Below are 21,427 nucleotides of genomic sequence, written 5' to 3' on the forward strand. Positions count from 1 at the left end.
ACCTCTTGAAAAGTTTGTTTTAGCATATTCAAGTGACATATCGACCGTTGACATCCCCTGATTTTCCCCAAATTCTTCGACTGCTCGTGTTTATTTGTGGCTTCCAGCAGAGACACAGAAGCACCGTACAGAGGTCTGCAGATAAATCACAGGACACACTGCTGTTGTCGCTGATAAAGTGTGTGAACTACATGTCAGGAGTGTCGGCACATGCACACTATGCTTTGTACAGATGCATGTAAGACGTAGGACAAGGTCAGAGAGGGTGAGGCACTGATAACATTTGTCCTTGTGTAAGTCCTGACCCCTCGACATCTATCCTATATCCTCTCTCCTCGACGGCACTGAGGCCAGTATATACGCGGCACAAAACTCAACAAATGACCTGAAAAAGTTTTGTGCTTTCCGTCTAAAATGTCACTTCAGTGATCTAGAATGATGTGTGATGATGTAGAATAGAAATGCAGATCTTAAATAAATCTTCACACTAACATAAGAACAATTCCTTTTGTTTGTACAGATGTGGAAATGTGGTCATTGAACAATGGACCCAAACGCTGGAATATACTGCCACAATCCATTCAGCAAGAGTCAGACTTGGACAAATACATATTTTTTTTAATTCTGCTGAAAATGATAATGACTTTGGGACACATGGGTTGGATTAGACAATATGTATGTTGTGAGTTTTTTTTTTTTTTTGGCCTTTTTGTACTGTGGTAGCTCCACCTTTAACGTATCTGGTTCTGAAGTTTTGCTCTTTATTTTCCCATGAATTTGTTTCATTTCTGTCCTTTTCATTGAAATTTTCACTTCTATTGTCAGCTTGAACACTCTTGAGCAGCATGTGTTCTTGTGGGTCCGTCATGTTCTGTTGCACTGCCTTTATTATTTAGAAATCTGAAGCAGATTACAGGTGCACCTGTATGAACACCAGCAAAATTCAATTAAAAAACATATGACAACATATGTGTTCGTATTTGGACATTGCAGGCAATGTTACAATCAATACAAAGACACTGAAGGTAATACTGGACTTCTAAAATGACCTTTGCCTTTGCCTCTCAATCTTTATAGATAATACATTTTCTGGATTAGCCAGAAACAGACATTCACATTTTATCTGTAAGTCTTTCTTAACTGCTGACAAAACATCCCACAACAAGTTTCATTTAGTAGCTGTTTTAAAGATTTTCATCATTTCTTGTGATCTTCCTCTGCTGATACAGTTTACTGATTATTTAAACACATTTCTTTCAGTCTCATCTTTTAAGTCAGCGCGAACAAAAGATCTGAACTGGTGCTGAAGACAAACTGGAAAACTGATTCTCTACTATTTCGTGACACTAGGAAAGCGAGATGTATGACCGAGAGCTCTAGAGCAGCTACTCAAAGGATTGTTTTGTTTTGGGATGTCGAAGTAAGAAAAGAGAATAAAAAAGCAAAAATGAAAGAGCACTGTTAAAATTACAAAACGTGGTGAGCATGTGGGCCTGTGGTGGCTTTACAAATGCTGCTTAGCTCAGTCTCAGGCTGGACACTGATCCAAGGCAGACAGCTCATCATGATGACTGAAATCTGGACAAGTAATCTAGCCCAGTGTTTCATGCTGTTTACACGTTTTTGAAATGACCACGCTAACTTGCTCTGTTAAATCCATCGACTATATGAAATGGAGATTTAGACATCTTCAACTGTACTCTGTAACTGTTTAACGGACAGTAACTATACTGTCAAAAACAGGGTCACAGCGAGGTCGTGTACATGCATGTCACACACCAGCAGTTATGAGGTAATGTTTCCTTGGCATCGACCTCTGCAGAGCGTTGGTGTTTTTCACCACAGGACGATGACTGACGAAGGGGAGTGCTGGGGGAGGGGGGAGGCGAGATAAAACAAAAGTCCAAACCCAAATAAGCAAGCCGTCAGCCTCTAATAGCAGAAAGGAAGTGCCCCTTTATCAACAAGTGAATTAACAGTTTCCCGTCACACCTTGTTTTTTGCCTCCCCCTTTCTCTCTGAACCAGCGCCAGGGCCCAGATGGCCCTGTGATCGGACCACCAGGGCTTCTGCTCGGTGAGGAAACAAATCTGTTGCACTGACTAATAGCCTCGTGTTGATGTTTTACGGTCGGGACGTGTATGACCAGCGCTGTGTATACACACCCAAGGCTCCCATGTATGTTAAAAAATGCACATCAAGTCCTAACTGCCATTAGAGTGCCGCAGGAGAGAGGAAAGCCGAGGCATTTAACAGTGTTTCATGTTCACAGTTGAACAACTGACTCCGAGTCAGTAGATAAAAAAAAAAAAAAGCCTCATCTCCATCAACAGCACGACAGCGCAAATGAAATATGAAAGTAAATCAACTGGAAATATGAAAAATGGTTTTTGGATTATTATGATCAAGCTGTTTTTGGAGAGCTCAAAACTTGTTTGCACTGCACACTGTTGTATTATATAGTACTGTGGCTAGATCTGAAAAACATCTGAATAATAAAAGTCTACAGTGGCTGCCATATGCCTGGTATAGCCTCAATAACCTCTGCCCTGTGCAGAGAAACAGCACTTACTAATCAAGCTTTTTATGCGCTGGGCCGCAGACAAACCGCACTTTACAGCATGGGACGGTCACATTATGGGTCATCACCTCAAATGACAATACACTGATCATACAGAGGAGGAAAGGCTTTGGAAAAAAAGAAAAAGGGACGTAAGGGATGTAAATAGCCATTCCAGATTTTAACCGTGACAAGAAGATGGCCAATTGCAGCCTCTATTTTTAGGTGTGCTGGCGGCCCAGGCTGGCAGCTTTGAGAAGGATGTGTACTTTTCTACATTTCCTTCCCAAAAATCAACGCTGTCCTTGCTGGCGACAATCACAGAGCAGCTGTTGTGGCTAGGTGGCTCGACCCCGGCTAGCCTCACCCTACTGCTCTCTGCCAGCCTAAGAAAAAACGCCTTCACTGCCCAAAATTCACACCCGGTGAGCAAAAACAGGCGGAAGGCAGACACAAAAGCAAATGTGACTCAAAAGTGTTTGTATCCGGTGAAAATTATGGAGTTTTTATCAACGCTGGTGGCAGCGGTAGTGGTGGACGGGACTGGATTTCTAAATTTACATGTGGCAGGATGCCTTGTTGCCAATTTATCTTCAAAATAACAGACACACAGAGACCTACATGACCTTGCTTCACAGAGGACTCACTGGTGAACTGATAATGACCTACTGTGATATGCACTTCTTGGTTCTTTTGCACCAGATAAATACATGCTTGCTTTTGAGGGTGAGGATCATCCTGTTTTGGTGCAGGAGCTTGTCTGAAAATTCTAATTTATCACAGACTTAATTCTCAACACTCAGAGAAGCCCTAAAAACGCACTGACATGTAAACAATATATAAAATTGCACAGTGCATAATGTGGTGGTGACAGCACTGCAAAAGGAGCAACCCCAGAAAGTCTCTCATAAGTCTTTATTTTCTTATTCTGTTTACACAGAAGATAACTGATTTTGTAACTTTGCATTTTTACAGCAGGCCTTTAAAGCTTCTGAACTACTTCGCATTAAGCTCAGAAGAGTGTCCCCACACTTATATTTATGATCACGCTGAACAGAATCTGCACTTGTATTAAGGGATATAACACCTGTTTGCAGAAACTCTTGAAACAAGAGGCCAGAGCTTGAATGTAATGTAATATTAAGAGATTTCATTTTAAGTGCAGCAGTGGTGGAGGGGAAAAGCACTCTGCTCTCATCTGCTCTGGGAGTCCTTGCACAAGAAACTTTTGTAGTAAAAGCTAGTGTAAACCTCCACGTGCATTACAAGCTTCTTGTTATCCCGCGTAAAGAGACGCATCTCCTGAGGATCGGCGTCTTCCTAACTTTGAAAATTGGGATGAATTGAAAGACAACATCGTTTACAACAGCGTTTGTCATGAATTTGTGAACTCGTCTGATGCAGATACACTGACATATATGTCAGCTCATAAATGGCGAGCAACTGAAGAAACAGAAACGCTAAAAATATGTTTTGAAAATTGACACCATTCTGCACTTTGTCCAGCAGAGAGTAGTGACAAGTTGATTTTCATTCTTTAAAACGTCCTGCCCAGGTCACAATTGTTTTTTGTTTTAAAGCAAAATATCAATGTCTGCACTAACCTCAAAAATTCTGTCCTACTGTGTGTGTGTGTGCGTGTGTGTGTGTGTTTACTTATTGCAGCTATAACACATTATTCTACTTGTTTGTGGAATTACTTGCAGCGTGGGTTAAAGGGTGCAGGTGCTTTTAGAAAAACGTCTTGAGGTGCAGCCTTTCCACACGTCGCATATGAGAGACGGTCAGTGAAGCATATTGAACTTCAAAAGTGTCAGACAGCACGATATGAATGAGGTTCTAACAGTGTAAGTACACAAAGTGACGGACTTGTAGCTCACACAGTAAGGAGCTTTGTGTTTATCAGAAAGTGAGCTAGTGGACGTATGGCATGGATTAACACCTTGATAAAAGCGGTGTGAAACCTGACTTCAATTTCCTGTGGACTATATTATAAACTGTAAAATATTAGATCTGAAAACCTTCCATTTTCTCAGGAGTCGAGGAAACTCCTCAATGCGGCTCAAATGTAATCTTTCATTCTGATCCCAAGCTTTTATTTTTTGTATTTTACCATAAAACAACGATCACTTCTATACACACTTTATCTTCTTCAGATGTACAGACACACACACACGCACACAAACTCAATGAGGTATCACTGTGAGGACTAATTGTTGACAGGTGGCCCCAATGCTCTCCTTTGAAACAAAAGTGTGATTTACGACCACGCTCCCCGAGACCTCAGCTTTCAGCGCCGCTACTACAAACTTATCGTCCTCTCCCCTGTCTGTCGCTCCCCCTCCTTTCTTCCCCCTGTTCTATCTCTCCTTCATTTTTCTCAATTGCACCTCATTACTTTGCTCACTCACTTTCACCTTCTACCCCACTTTGATGTTTCTGTCCCTCTGTCTCTCATCGCAGCGGAGCAGTGACTCTCCAAAGTCAGACATCCTTTTAATGTTTGATGGCCAATTTTTCACAGTGTAGAGTAATATGTGTGTGTGTGTGTGTGTGTGTGTGTGTGTGTGTGTGTGTGTGTGTGTGTGTGTGTGTGTGTTTTGGTGTAGGGGTTACAGAGGGGTCTGGGTCTAGACCAGGAAGACAGGAAAGCGAGAGGAAGCCAGGGCGCCACCGAGAGAGTGTGCGTGTGTGTGTTTATGAATGTGTGTATACATGGCTGGGGGTGCAGTGTGAGTTCTGGGGCAGGCAGATAATATGACTTGACCCTGGCTTCATGGTCCAAGCATCTTCTGTCACCTCTGGCTCTTATGAAGACTAATTTAAAAGAACAGAGCTTGGGAACAACTTAGAGGACAAGTGCATTATGGCCATGCGATGCATTTGCAAAGGAGAGATAAGTGATCGGGATAAAAGTTATATCACAGTATGTGAAATGTTACATTGAAATATTAATATATATTGTGATATTATACATGTCTAATATGTCTAATCCAGTGAATAAAATACCTGAGCAATTGAGGTACTTTTTCATGGATGCAAAACTCCTTTAAATTCAGTATCATCTTAAGACAATCATGCAATGATTTCCAAAATTGCCCACACAGGCCTGCTACAGCTACAAATATTTAAGAGATTTGCAATATATGGTGTAACAAAATCTGACTAGAGGTCAACATAAGTCCAAAATGGACTTGAAGAAAGCCTACCACACCATATACATATTGGTTTATTTTAGAAAGAAGTTGTTTCAACCCATTAACACTAAGCTTGGAGGACAGGTTAAGAGTGTAGGGGAGCAGATCTTCTGTGGAATTTATTCGACAGCTTCCTCCATGACCTGGTTTTTACACTTTTTGCACCTTAAAATGCTATTTCATCCTGAAGTGCTCTGGTATTTTCAGGGTTTAAAGATCTGGCTTCCATTCCAATAAGCTGGAAACCCTCTGGAGCAAAGAGCATATAAAAAAAACCCAAAAACATTATAAAATACATTCTACAATGTTATGTAAAATTTCCTACTAGTCAGTTTCCTGTTAGTTGGTTCTCTGAAGTGTTTATCAAGTTCTTGACCTCGCCTGGCTGCAGTACACCTACTGAGGCTGAGGGATATTCCTGGAAACCCATGACTAATGAGAACTGTCATATTTTACACTGAGTAACACCTCTGGGGTCAAGCAGTGCAGCTGACACAAAGTGTGTGTTTATCAATGTGTATCTATGTCAGCTAGGGACACACAGACACTGTGAGCAGCCTGCATTGGTGTTTGACAAACAAGAGAGACAAGGTTGTGGCACACAGATCAGAGTCCCTGGAAAAGAGCTACTGAGATGACCAGTCACTGGAAACACACACAAAAATGCACACACAGACACACAACTGGACACAACTCAACTGCAGTCTGAGGCAACTACTGAATCTTTACTTCTAATATGAAACTCTGCAGCATCTTGCAGACAAAGAGCGTGACAGAGATCACTTTGATCGGCAGAGTAAATATTGGACTTCATTCATCGGGTGGACAGAAACACTCCAAATGAATGCTGGTGTTGTCTTGTTGTCTGCTGGATGTTTAAACAGTCAACTGTTTGCTGGCACATTCATGATAACTTCATAAGTCAGGAGTATGATAAGTGAGTATGTGTGAGTCCGTTTTGATTTCTTTTTTCTGTCCCTAGTGGAAAGAAGACAGAGTCAGCTGTAGAGGTCTCCGTCTGTGGACAGTATTATAAATGACCAACACTCGCTGACAAGAAAAAAATGACAACTTACATGAATGAAAAATCCTAAAAACCTCTGTTCATTTTTCTCTCATGGAAGACAGTTGTGTTTCTTCTTTCTCCTTCTTCTTCTTCATTGAGGTTTATTGGCAGTTGTCAAACAACTGGCTTTGTTTCTTGTGCCTGACCTATACTTCTTTATTAGAGCCATGCTGATCACAGCGTACAGCGCCAACTTCAGACGAAACAAGGCTTATTGGCTCCAAACCAGCTTTTGGAAACATGTTTAATTCACATTTGCTTTCCAAAGACTGCAGAGTTGCAATGAAACGATAGACAAGACAGATGTGCGCTGTGTTTTACTCTGAAGTGCAAGGATTGGGCCAGCAGACAGTGACTGATTAATAAACGTTTCGCCTCCACTGAATGAAATCCTGTGGACTATGACTTTGGGTACTCTCAGGGGTGTATCTGGGACAGAATATTCCATTACATCCATAGATGGCTGACAACCAAGTTGATGGCCAGTAGTATCAAGGCACAAAAGTCAAGAAAACCAGCAAAAGGTCAAATGTGTAACTCAATATGTCAATAAATAACACCTTTAATTAAATAAATTAAATATTTTTAATTAAATTCATTCTTATAAGTTATAGTGGAAAAATGTGAAGAAGTAAAGAAGCTTTACATTTTTGCCCTAAGCTCTAATCAGATGACAAAAACCTTAAAACACAGATTCTTTTACAGCTGTATTTATTCAGAGATTTATTTCTTTGCTGAGTTGATTGCCAGTGGTTGATGTGTTTTTAAAGGAGTAACTTTGCTCTATACTGAGATCATGATTATTTCTCATGTGAGTTATACAGGTCTGGAGGGGATCATGCGTTTGCTTGTGCGTGTGTGTACTACTGGACCCATCAGCCTAATATTTTTTGCACAGTTATGACTGTATGATCAAGGACCTCTTGTGGTTGCTGTGATTATTTTATCGACTGTTCTGTTTTATACCGCCATTGGCTGCTGACCCCTCCCTCCTCTTAACCAGCCTGTAGGGGCCACAAGTGATCAGAAACTGCTTGAGTTTGGAATCTTATTTCCGCTGGGGACAAAGTACGTGGAGCTCACATTACCGTTGGTGGATTCTTTTGTTGGGGTTTTCACTTTGAACTTGACACTTTACATCACTGGTGTTTTGGAGCCTGCATACTGTCTCCCGTTCATTCCACAACTCTCATGAACACAAACTGGACACTCAGCCCGCCCTCAACTCTCTGCTCCCTGCATGGTCCAAGACCAACCTGGTGGGGATCTGCACTCTACTGAGGACACTCAGCACTAATTAAATCATGTGGATACTGTAAAGACAAACATCAGTGAGCCTTTACTTGCCCTCCCTCCCAGCTCCTTACCATGCAGTGGAGACCCCGAGGGGCTACTGGACAGGCCAGGTATGGGGCTACAGCGGCCTCCGATGCCTCCTCCTCCACCCAGGATGCAGCCACCTCCTCCTATGCCTCCTCCACTTGCTCCTCCTCCTAACGCAGCTGCCCTGTTCAGCTCCTGTTCGATCTCCTCCAGGCCAGCGCTCTTTTGGAAGCGAGACATCCGGTTGACCACCCGTGGGGACATGTGTGTGCGGGCACAGGGCGCCCCACCATAGGGGTTGACAGGAAATACATGGGTGGTGCCACGGAGGGTGCTGATGGCTACCCAGCGACTGTCCTGGCTGAAACACATGTCCTGGACCTGGACAGAGACAGGGCAGATTAAGAAGTCAAGGGACATAGTAGCACAGCATTTTCATGTTTAAATACTGAAAGGTGAGGAAAATGTGACAGTGAACAGGCGGATGATGTATTCTGCATTGACGCAGCTGTGTATATGGATATCAGCGCTAGCCGTAACTCTACAAAGACAATACAGACAAAATAATAGATTCTGGACTCTGTGGTTCTGCTGCTCTTCTCCAGATTCATTTATCCAATGGGAAAAGTTCTTAAAGAGTCTTTAAATTCTGAAACAAAACTAAATCACAGAGTTTGGAGATCTGCTGCTATTCTACAAATGATCTTGATGTTTAAACGGAATCTTTCAGAATCCCTCACCAGTGTCAGAAAAGGATTTTGGATAGGTGTGTGTGTGTGTGTGTGTCTGTGACACCAAATTGGTCTGAGTTGGACAAAACTGACTGAAATGTGGAGGGTGCATGTGCCACCGAATGTTTATTTATCTATTAATACTCATCTAGTTCCCTCTTGTGCACTCCTACATCTTTCCCCTGTAACATCCAGCTGCCAGCTCAGCCTACAGGTCAGGTTATGAGTCTTAACATGTCAGGTCTATTCCACTTCTGAGCTTTGCAGGTGCATGGTGGGACATGCAAATAAGATGAAAAATGTTTTGTTCATTTGTCAAAAGGCTTTAAATTACATTTCTTACTTTCTTTGTTGTATACAGACATATATCATATTTTGAAAAAATGAGCGTTAATGTATGGCTTTAGATTTCTTAAAATTATGCATTTAACTTTATTTTACATATATTTACTTATATTTGTATCAAGTATTTCGTATCACCCACGGAACTCGGACACAGACTGCGAGTGGAAATTCAGTGAAAGCTGCAGCACACATCTGTGTTCTTGCCATTTTTTTAACTGAACTTTGACATTTGCTCCAAATTGTATAAGCTACTCAAACTGTACTTAAAATACACGATTTGAGCTCTTGGAAAACCTCGAATAACATGAATAATATATGCTAGAATGCTGTAATTCGTAATCATTAAAACTTTCCCATTTGACATTCTTACATTGACACATACGTAATCCAGCTGTGAATGAGTGGCATCCTGCCATGCAAAACAACAGAGCAATGTTTGTTTCCAAAAAGCATGTTAAGGCTGAGATGATGTTAAGTGACATATACTCATATAATGTTTATATTAGAAAGTTATAAATGGGGAAAATTAAGACCGTGCATAGAAACATTCTGAGAAAATGCTCTTAGCTTTTAAAATCGATCGTTATTGGGAAATGGTTTGGACAGTGAAAATTACACATGCAAATTAGATTTTCAAACTGATGTTGTTATTGTCAGTGTAAAAAAGGTTTGGTTTCAGCAGCTCCATCCAACTTCTCCACATTACCATATTGCACACAAGTAAAATTAACTCGATGGGTTTTTTTGAGAATTGCAGTCTGCCAAAATTAGAGTGACTAGAATGAAGCGTCATCAGACAGATGAACAATGCTGACTGAGGTGCATGACAAAAGATGACCAGGATGAGAGGTTAGACAGTAAAGTTTTGGCAAAGGTGAGAATGAGCTTGTCTGGTGGCAAAATAAATGACTAAGAAGAAAGATAACAGTTGATGGCATCCTCTGTTAGCCTTCTCCTCAAACAGTGGCCGACTCAGGGAGCAGACACTTGAGAAGATAGGATCTCCCTGAGCATGTTAGACATGCAGGAAACCAGACAGATAGGCTGCAAGAGACAATACAAGCAAAGGAGAGTGGGTGAGAGAAAATGCAAAAAGACAAAGGAGTGACAAAGGGTGACAGACCGATGAGGTGATAGTATGCTGAAACAGCACCTATCACTCGACATATCATTAAAAATAGAGGGTGGGGAGAGATGATGAGACTGGACGAAATGAAAGGAAAAGGTCCAGGAGAAAGTTAAGATGAGGAATGTCTAACTCCTTCGCCAGCAAGCATGTCAGCCAATCAGCAAGACAGCTCCGTACTTGCAGGCCTCTCTAATCTTCTGCCAGGTCAGACTCAGTAATTGTCCCCAGCAATGACAGTTAATGGGGCATCCTCTGCATACCAGACAGTTACTTTACTTCACAAAGATGAGTGAAAGAGGAGGCCTGACCTGCGCTGGGCTGATTAAGGAGGACTCGGAGATGAGAAAGGCCTACTTTGTGTGTGTCGTAATTGGTGGTAATATACCTGTCAGAGCTCCAACTGTAAATGGGTGCCTGGACTCGAATCCATTTCATCAGGCAGGAGATTTACTGAAAGGTTGCTGTGATTGTACAGTCACAGTGTGACAACCATGCAGATATCAAACAGTTGTCATGTTATCTTAAAAAGGTGGAATGCAACAGTATTAAGTCACATGCATGTGCCGGTGTGGCAGTTGCACATTCCAGAGAGGCTGGAAAGCTCTTCCTCCTGTCCTCGTGCACAGAGTACTTGATGACATCCTTGGCAGTCAGAGAGATGCCAAGACGACATGTTTAATGCTTCTGACCTTCTTTTTTTTTTAATAAGTGAAACTGTTGGAGAGATTAGGCAGCTCTGTTCACCTGAGAGGAACTCTGGAGGAATGACAAGAATGTGATAAAGATGGAGAAAGGGATAAGACTGAAGGGAGAGGACAAACATACACTTGTATAGAAGTCAAGTAGCCGCGTTAGACGGAATTTAGAGAAGATGTAAATGAAAGAAGGAAAATCATTTGTGGTTTTGTGGCTGACTCCAGCTTTCATCCTTTGCTCTGTAGTGTTTAACCAACATACTGGACTTTCAATACGCAAGGTCAGGTAAGCCTGTGAGTTCAATCCATAAATCAATGGATAATACTCATTTTCACTGATTTAAGGGATGTAATGGAATGTATCAATGGATGTGCTGATACAATATGCAGCATCCAGATCAGTGCTGATACTGATCTTTAGTGTCATTTAGGATACTGGCAATGAAATTATTATTCTTTTACATTCAGTGTTAGTCACCAAAACACACTGTGTGTATTCTTAAGGTCTAACAAACAAAATCCTTCACACTTTTAAGATATTTTAAATCCAGCATTGCTTATATTCATGTTTATTAGCAGTCTTCTTGTTCCCTGTCTTTGGTGGCACAGTGCTGCATATCTTTGCACACTACCACCACCCATGGATCACAGAAACAGTGCGAAAACATACCAGTAGAGATCAAATACTGCACAGTACACCTTTAAAGACAGCAACATGTTAATGTCATTAGAAACGTCAGTGTTTCTTCAGTCAGTTGCATTCAGGTTCCAGCACCACAGCCATCCACTGCCTCACAGATTTGAAAGATCTGAACTGGTATCAAAAGAGAAACAGTTGGCTTGGTCCATGCCTAAACTAATCAACACTATATTTGTTGCAAATGTAAAATAACTATGAAATGATGCTTTTTAAGTTTTTTAGTGATACAAGTGATACTTTCCCTTAAGTGTTTGCAATACACGTGTTCACACGTAAAAAGATGACTGTAAACCCAGTCCATGTATGTGGCCAAGCAAGGAACATTCTCTAGGAGATCCTTGAGGACATCATTTGTCTATATTCCACCACCCAGATTACAGATTATGCTTTCTATTTTACACAAAGTTGAAATCAAGTTCTTAGAAAGCCAGCAGTAGCTGGGTTACTTAAACACACATTACGTAATTTGTCCTGCACAGGGTGCCTCAGTCAAAACAATGAAAACTCAAGACATGGTTTGATGACATTGTGAAATAGTGTGGGATCATGGGAGTTACTGTCTTCATTGTGAAACATGACTGAAAATCTAGATTACCTGATGTCACTCAGACTTGTCAGAAATGCGTGGGCAATGTAATGTATGAAGGTTTAAGGTCTCACCTGGTGTTCCCTGTGTCACCACTGACGGGACTAAATAACACGCAGTTATCTTGAAAAAAAGTTACTTATTTCTCTGGGTTTGAACGTTGTTGGAAGCATTTCGGATAATGAAGTTACACAACTCACCAAAATATATAACATTGTTGCAGTTGTTTTTAGGCATTTTAGTATGGAAATGTAACATATTGTTTCTTTAAGTGCATGTAAATGATAAAATCAGCCTTCAAAACCTGTATCATTGCAACTGCAGCTCAGGGTGCAGGGCTGCAAAGTAAGCAGTAATGGAGTGCCACCCCTGTAACCTCAGTGACTAGTGCTCCTCAGTTTGCCCCATAGCTCAACACTCATCTGCATTCTGGTCCTCCTTTAGCCCCTTATAGCTGTTATCAGCTGCCGGTCTGTTTACCTGGCCTCGGGTCACTGACAGCCAGTCGCATGTTTGCTGCTGGAGACAGATAAGGCGTCTCTCCACCCACCTCACTGAAGACTTTATCACTCTCTACTGTGTGTCTGAGTGTGTGTGTGTGTAGGTGTGCGTGCGGATGTGTATAGCTCATGTTGTGGGGACATAAATCTGTTTATACACTCACATTGTGGGGACTTGCCTTCCTTACGGGGACTAGATGAAAGTTCCCATAATGTAAATAATTCCATTTTAGGATGAAGACTGAAGAAGAAGGTCGGGTTAGAGTTAGGCAAGTAGTGGTTATGGTTATGGTAAGTCTCCAAGAAAGAAATGTAAGTCTATGCAATGTCCCCAAAAGTGATGGACAAATGACTGAGTGTGTGTGTGTGTGTGTGTGTGTGTGTGTGTGTGTGTGTGTGTGTGTGTGTGTGTGTGTGTGTGTGGAGGTATGTGCGTGTGTGAATGTGTCGCGATAACCCCTGGCCAAAGCACTAGGCTAAGGCTGGCTGTCAGTGTTTACAATGGGTTGGATCAAAGCAGGCTCAGTGTGCAGCCGGTCAGCGGACCTGCCGTGTGGTCATACATTAACTACAGGCAGGCTGTGAGAATGTGTGCGTGTGATAGTGTGTTTTCCCAGTCAATAATCCTGAACCGAACAAGGCCTGAAGTAGTTTTGTTGAGTAAGCACTTCTAACTTCCACTGCAAAGTCTCTGCATGACACGGCTTAGAACATATGGGACAATTCAAAAGAGACAGAAAATATCTTTACTTTGAAGGCGATGATGCATTTATTAACTATGAATGGTTTTCATTTATGATTTCTGGAATCAAATTATTTTCCATTTCCCCGCTCATTTCAACATGTACCATATGAAATAATATGTACTCATTGTGTGTCTATGTGGGCTAAAAAACTACAATACCACTATATGGCCAAAAGTCAATGGACACCCCTCCTAATTATTGTGTTTCACCGACACACACTGTGGACAGATGCATAAAATCCAACACAGAACACCAAGAGCCAGTTCTTCTGGACCTCACAAATGTTCTTTTGATTGAAGGGGAACAAATTCTTTCCAAAATATCAAGGAAAGCCTCCCCAGAAGAGTGGCAGCTGTTATAGACACAAAGGGGGTCCAACTCTTATTAAAGGCCATGAATTCAGAATGGGATGTCAAACATGTCCACTGACTTTTGGCAATATACTGTACAGCTGAAGTCAGACATTTACATTACACCTAGCCAAATACATTTAAACTCAGCAGAAGTATACTTGGGGTCATTGTCCATTTGGAAGAACCATTTTCAACGAAGCTTTAAATGTCCTACATGCTTCCCAGGTGAACCATGAAGACGAATGCAAAGTGGGAGAAGGGGGCCATGTCGCTGAAAACAGGCCATGAAAGGTGCCTTATTCCTGGCTGCAGTACATCAAACAAATCACTGCGCAGCCTTCAAAAAGAGAAAAATGTTGCAGAAAAGCAGATAGATTGTATTTTTGGAGGTCTGCTTCAATCTCTCCTGAGTCTGTCTTTTCAGGTATGCACAGCACTTATTTCACTGGTATGCATATACGATCGGGGGTTATAAGACAGTTGAGTCGAAGTTGAGTTGAAACGGTGAGTAAAAAAAAATTAATAATGCAACTTATTAACGGAGTTGATCATTATGTTTTTGCAAAAAGCTAGCTGGCTGTGGGGTCACTAGCTAGCACTGTGTACATGTGTGAGAACATGGCACGCTAGCTATGTGAATGTTCAAGTGAGCTAGTGATGTAACTGTAATGGAACTCCAAAACATATACTTTGATGGAGTCGCTATTTTACTTGGATTGTAGTCTTGGACTTAAGACTTAGAGGACTAACTAGATATTGTGTGACTGCATCACCAGCTGTTATAGCACACTATGAAATGACAGCATTTTTGATATAACTCATTAGATTACCTTTCATGAATCTAGTCAAAGGTGGCATTTTATGTTGCCAGCTGAAGTTAATGTTTATGGTAAGATAGAGCTAGTAAGAGGTAGTTTAGATTCTAATTGTAGGGAGCTAATGAGAGCAACACACTAACTGCAGCTATTGGCCTTTGGTGGCATTCAAAGTTTATCTTCAGTTATTAGATTTGTTGTTAAAGTTGCAACCAGTACACCTGATTACAACCAATGGTAGCTGGAGAAACTAGATAACATTGTTTGTTAGTGATGGGTGCATCAGTGAAAGGGGGATAAGATCAGCAGCAGCATGCGGGTGATCACTGTAAAAGGAAAGTACAACTACAGATAGCTAATCACTTTACATATATCTCTGTTTAAGAGCTGACATATGAAACCTTGAGGGACTGCCTTCAATGACCTTGCGAGCCAATTATCTACAAAGGATCCAAAAAGCAACAAGGTATGTAATTGTCAGAAACTGCTCCCTGCATCCTCCAAAATAATCACGTGTTGATTCAACACCTCTAAAGTTCAAAAACTGAACATTATAACCTTCATGAAGGGAGGAATTACAGCAGGACTGTTTGACTGCATTAGTTTTAGCTCGGTGTATTTAAACTGGCAACTACGTATATGCTTATAGGCTTCACAGAAACATAGCAGTGGAGCACAAATACCATATCCCACCAACAATAACCCAGACAAACTATCTACCACATTTTGACAAGTATGAAAACAGTGTAAATGGGACATACAATTAATTTGACGGAGACATTTATACATCCTTCCTTTCAGCTACTGGTCTTCACTGTGTGTGTGTGTGTGTGTGTGTGTGGAAGTGGAAGAGGTGCAAAATCCCTGTCCCAAGACTGCACTGTCTTGTGGTGGGACCAGCTCTAGGGAGAGAAGATCTGTTCATGAAAATAATATGGCACGTGGAATTGTATTCACTGTCTCTTGAACATGAAAAAGACTCTTAGGCCAGCAGCTTGCCCATGACCACAAAACTGAAGTCATATTTTTAATGGTTGTTAGATAGAACACAGTGACTGATCATATTTATGGCTCGCTGTGACTAAGATATCATTTTATTTGCCATAAAACATGGCGCACAGACTTTGGAGAAGTCTCTGTTAAAGAAATGAGAGAAAGCTCTCATACTGGTGATTCCAACTTTGTCTGAAAGAAGTACACTGCTGCTTAGAGGACTCTGACCTTTTTTTTCTCCTCTGTCATCTAAGTGTCCACTAAGAAAGCTGGAATCACCAGTGTGAGATCCTTCTCTCAGTCATCAGTCCCTTGAATACAAAGAAATGTAAACACCTCTAACTAGAAAATCTCTCAGTTAATAGGACAGTTCTATCGTGGAGGTGGAATTATAGCTCACTTTGATTAGACTGAACAGTTGTAAGTGTACAGAAAGGTTTTGTTGAGTGCAGCTTAAAGAGAAGATTACTTCTTCTTGGACCAACATCACTAAAGTATTTTTTGGATGACATTTCACTTTACATTATCTCTTTTCTCTCTTTTAGGACGTGATGTATTTCACAGCTCTGCCATGAATTCTACTTTTATGAGTTTCATAACATTCAGTTTTTGTTGATGGTCAAAAATGTGTGAATTCAATGATAAGTTGATGGCTGAGGTCATAGTTAAATCTGGTTTTGTACTAAACTGCATTATTTTGAGGTGTTTTCTGTCCTCCCTGTTTACATACATGAGGGGGACAGAATATTAGAAACCCTTCTGAATATAATGAAGGTCAGTACAACATCGTCACCACCTATGACCTTGATGCTTAAACATATAATTGAATTAACACCTCTATGACAGTGTAAAAACTCTAAACATTATAGGCAACATGTATTAGATTACATTAGATTGTACAGGTGTGCCTATTAAAGTGTACATCCCTACAGACTGACTGTACCTCTGACTGAATGTATATCTGACTGAATGTATATCCCTGTGAAGCACTGAGCTAACCCGCCACCTAAATTACAGCAAATCTCCATAGCGATGACCCACTAAATGCTTGTTTCTGTTTTGTTATTTTGGTTCTTCAGGAGATTGCTCACCATCAGACACGTCCACAGGATGTCATTATGAGTAGTGATCATGCGTAGAGAGAACTGCTGAAATGTTGCCACGGACTAACCCCTGATCCCTGATGGTGAGGAACACACCCCATATCCACAATGTCTGAGCCCTTGTCATTAAAGGAAGGGCTTTAGACATTGGGCTAAATGAATGATTCTGGCTCTGTCCTTCAACACGTTGGATTTGAAATGAAACAATTATTCAAAGATTTAAGTGCAGACTTTCAGCTTCAGTATGATGGTATTTATTTTTTGGTCATCAAAATCAACCCAGCATCAAATGTGATCATTTTATGTAGTTTTTTGGGAACTGTTTGTTAACTTGAGGTCCTCTGAAATTGGCAGTCACTGAGATGACTATAATTACTACATGGTTCACTTGATATGTCTGAAAGTACCCACAAATTTGAGAAGAGAGTTTGAACTTGAAGTCCAGAGTCAGTATTTAATTTCAGATTTTGTACTGGAGTACAGAGAAAAAATAACAAATCATGTCAATATTCAAATACATATGGACCTAAATAAGCATGTGCTCTCACTTCTGTAATCTCAAGCTCATAAAAACGTTTGGGAAACATTGGCTTGCAGTGTGTATTTACTCTATGTTCTTCAGTGTATTAACCTTAACACTGTTACATCTTTCTTTACCCCTCTCAGGTCTCTCCATCAGCGTCAGGCCCGACTCGACTCAGGACCTGGTCTCCTCTGGGTCTATGACACAGTTTGCTTCTGGTGCTGGAATGCCCTCACCACAACATTCAAGTAACTGTGTGTGTGTGGAGATGTTTTTAGCAATAATCATCCAGATCCAAGTTTATTGAGCACTCAGTCAGCTGTCCACATCTTCTGTTATTCCTACTGTTGTGATGGAGGAATGTCATGGCTATCTATCACCTGTATGTCTTTCCTTTCTTTGGCCTGCTTACTGCCATTTCTCTCCCTATAGGAGGACGAATGAGTTTCTCTGAAGAATGCCTCTTCAAGGAAAACATTTATCTACCTGCTCCCTGGATGTTTTATATAATAAAATGTTTCGTTGAATGCAGCTGGTTGCCTTGTTTATTTTGTACTATTGACCAAACCTCTTTCTTGGCTAAATTAAGCAGTTGCTGCTTCATTCATATTCATTTCTTGTGCATGTTTATGTGAATGTCTTAACATTAGGACGTGAGTAATTATAATCATCAACTTTTACCTTGTACTATTCGTAAAGGTAACAAAACCACAGTGTAGTAACTCTGTTTCACATAAAGGTCCTGCATTAACACACTGACTGACAGAGAGCCTCATCACAAGATGTAACAATTACCTGAAATTCAATATCAGCACAACCAATGAGCTTCAAATATGGATGTTGCCACAAAGAAGCTACAAATTGTAAAAATGAGTTATGATGTTGAATAGTGGCCAGAAAAGTGTTTCTTCAGAACATTATTGTGTCATTGTGAAGCTGACCTTTCACCTTTGGATATAAAATAAAAAATAATTTCATAATTTTAACCAATGATCAGTCATGGGGAGGAGTGGCTGCAGTAGAATGACAGACTGCCAGCAGATCTGGGACCAATAAGTGACTTGAATAACTGAAACAGAGTAAAAGTAACTTGTTAATACCCACCTCTGGTTACTCAAATATCCCTATAAGTATGTGTTTATGTATTGCTTGCCAGTTTATTTGCTGTAACTAGTGCAGTTGAATTCAGTGTTTGAACCTTTTTTTGTAATGTTACTCCAGGCTCAGCAGAGTGAGTGACCTGATGAAGCTGCACCCACCACACTCCCCTCACACTATGAGAACCATCAGAGGAGAAAGTTACTGCTGGGCAGGGGATGGGCTTCATTCAAGAAAAAGTCTGAAGACAACACAGCGGCCAGAAGCATCAGGAAGTGTTTTATTTTTTTTTTTTCCACAAGACATGTCAGGATGACCACTGAGACCAGAGAGCTTCAACCGTCTGACACAACTTCTGTACAGAAGAACCTCTTTTCATCGATAGGGGACATGATCTGGACTTTTTACATAAAAGATATTGCTTTGCTGCTTTGTACATTATACATATATGCAAGTTATATTTCCATTTCATTGGCAACGAATAACGTGTTTTATTTCTAAGAAGGGTTTTGGTCATTTAAGGATCCTGCGGTATTAGGGAAATATATCATGTGCTTTGACAAAGGTTTTATGAAAAACACACCTGTAATCATGCACATAGAAGATTTGAAAAACCTGCTCCATTTAATACCATGAAAAGAGTTTTGCTAGTAATCCTTTACTAAAGGTAATAAGTGTCTCTGTAAGCTCAGTTTGATAGGCAAATTTTATTATGTTGGCAGATCACAATATAAGTTATACTATATTATGTACAGTATTTGAAACTTTGCAGTTATCAAACAGATAATGTGCAGATCTGACAAACACTTTAAATCATAAATATGGTAATAAATGTCTGACAGTGAAATGATCCAGGTTACTGGAGACAGTACAATCCTCAAAGCAGCTGCTGATGATTACTGTCACTGCTGTGATGTTACCGTGCTTTTTTTTTTTAACTGCATGAGCAATTTACGTATGAGATCAGTAATTCCACCTTCAATTATGTTGGCATGGTACACAAGAGAGTCTATTCCAGGCAAAGTCCTGCCTCACTATGGTAAACGTCCTGACTTAACTAATGTGTACATAGAGGACAACATATGGGTGACTACAATAATCACTATACTATTACTATTGCTTTTTGGGAGGGCGGCCATAAAGAGACAGAGACATATAACTTCCTGGCTGATGTCTTGAGATGCTGCTTCATTGTATCCACATAATTTTCTTCCTTGTGATGCCAACTATTGCCAGCAGCAAAGCACCACCGCATCATGATGCTGTCACCTGCTTTCTTTACAGTTGGTATGGTGTTCTTTGGCTTCCAAGCCTCCCCCTTTTTCCTCCAAACATAACGATGGTCATTAGAGCCAAGCAGTTTAATTTTAAGTTTCATCAGACCAGAGGACATTTCTTCAAAAAGTACGATCTTCGACCCATGTGCAGTTGGAAACCACAGTCCGGCTGTTTTATGGCGTCGTTGCTGAGCGGCCTTTCAGATCATTTCCATATAGGACTGGTTTTTACTGTGCATACAGACACTTTTGTACCTATTTCCTCCAGCATCTTCACAAGGTCCTTTGCGGATTTTCTGGGATTGATTTCGCTTTTCATGACAAAATATCTTCATCTCTAGGAGACAGAACGTGTCTCCTTCCTGAGCAGTATGACAGCTGTGTGGTCCCTTGGTGCATGTTATTGTTTGTACAGATGAACGAGGTACCTTCAGGCCTTTGGAAATTGCTCCCATGCATGAACAAGACTTGTGGAGGTCCACAAATTCTTTTTCTGAGGTATTGGCTGCTTTCTTTTGATTTTCCTATGATGTCAGCCAAAGAGGCACTGAGTTTGAAGGTAGTCCTTAGAATGTATCCACAGGTATTCCTCCAGTTGACTCAAATGATGTCAATTAGCCAATCAAAAGCTTCTAAAGCCATGATATCATTAACTGGAATTTTCCAAGATGTTGAACAGGCACAGTCAAATGGGACTAAAGACTATTTTCCCAGTGGAGATATACTATACTATATCTATACCATTGCCAGAGTCAAAAGAAAAAAGGTAGGCTGTAAGTAAATCATCTGTTTCATGAATACACAATAGCTGTGCTAATTTCACCAGTTCAAGTTAAATGGTTGCACGATGCAATTCATATAAACTGTTACTTGTTGTTAAATATACTTAAAGAACTGATAACCAGCAGTGCCTAATTTAACATTAATCTGCATTGAAAAATCCCTGATTCAGTCCATACACTGGAGTACCCATCCTTACTTTTTACTGAGTTACTGCTACAGCATCTAGCATCTTTGCTTTTTGCTTACTTATGGCTGATTACTCCCACAATTTGTCTCCATTTTAAATATGTGTGGAGTTTAGAAGGCAGTCGAAGAACCCTGCAGCTGGACAGCTGAGAGAAGATTTTTGGATATTCTTTTATTTATTTATTTACTAATGTATTTCTTTATTTATTTAGCAAGATTATTTTTTGGTATTTCTGCTTTATAGTGACTGGAGAGAGACAGGGAAGGCAGGGAAGACAGAGGGGATGGCATGCAGCAAAGGGCCCAGGCTGGAATCGACCCCCAGCCACTGTTAGGAGGGCTCAGATGTAATACATAGTACGTGCTCTACCAGGGGAGCTACTCGGGGCACCTCCACCTTTGGATCTTCTACTGACAGGGAGTAAGGCACTCATTTGGGATGAAGCCCTCTTTAGATTTTTCTTGCTCCATGTTAACATCTACATACCTGATTGTATTGGGTGTCAGGAAAGCATCTAACATGTGTACATCGTGTGGAAGTGTAGGAGGAGGAGAGACAGAAAACAAGGCTGAACTAGACCAGAAAGTTTTGGTTTGATCTAAAGTTCACCCCATTATGCATTCCATTATCTTAAATGGATTCTAATGCTTTTTCTTGGTGTCATAACTCTTTCTTTATCTCTTGTAATAACCTTCAGCTTTATGTGGAGGGACCAGC

General features: G+C 40.7%; 1 protein-coding gene across 3 annotated transcripts in view; it reads right to left on the bottom strand.

Annotated features, from left to right (window-relative positions):
* The window catches only part of bcas3 (BCAS3 microtubule associated cell migration factor), a 332,868-nt gene that overhangs the window by 247,538 nt on the left and 63,903 nt on the right, over positions 1 to 21,427 (bottom strand). For all 3 annotated transcript variants that reach the window (XM_076734875.1, XM_076734874.1, XM_076734877.1), the window contains exon 15: positions 8,191 to 8,527. In XM_076734875.1, coding sequence (XP_076590990.1) covers positions 8,191 to 8,527 — 337 coding nt within the window. The remainder of the gene's footprint in view (positions 1 to 8,190; positions 8,528 to 21,427) is intronic.

Source organism: Chaetodon auriga, chromosome 7, assembly GCF_051107435.1.
Source record: "Chaetodon auriga isolate fChaAug3 chromosome 7, fChaAug3.hap1, whole genome shotgun sequence".
NCBI classification, from domain to species: Eukaryota; Metazoa; Chordata; class Actinopteri; order Chaetodontiformes; family Chaetodontidae; genus Chaetodon; species Chaetodon auriga.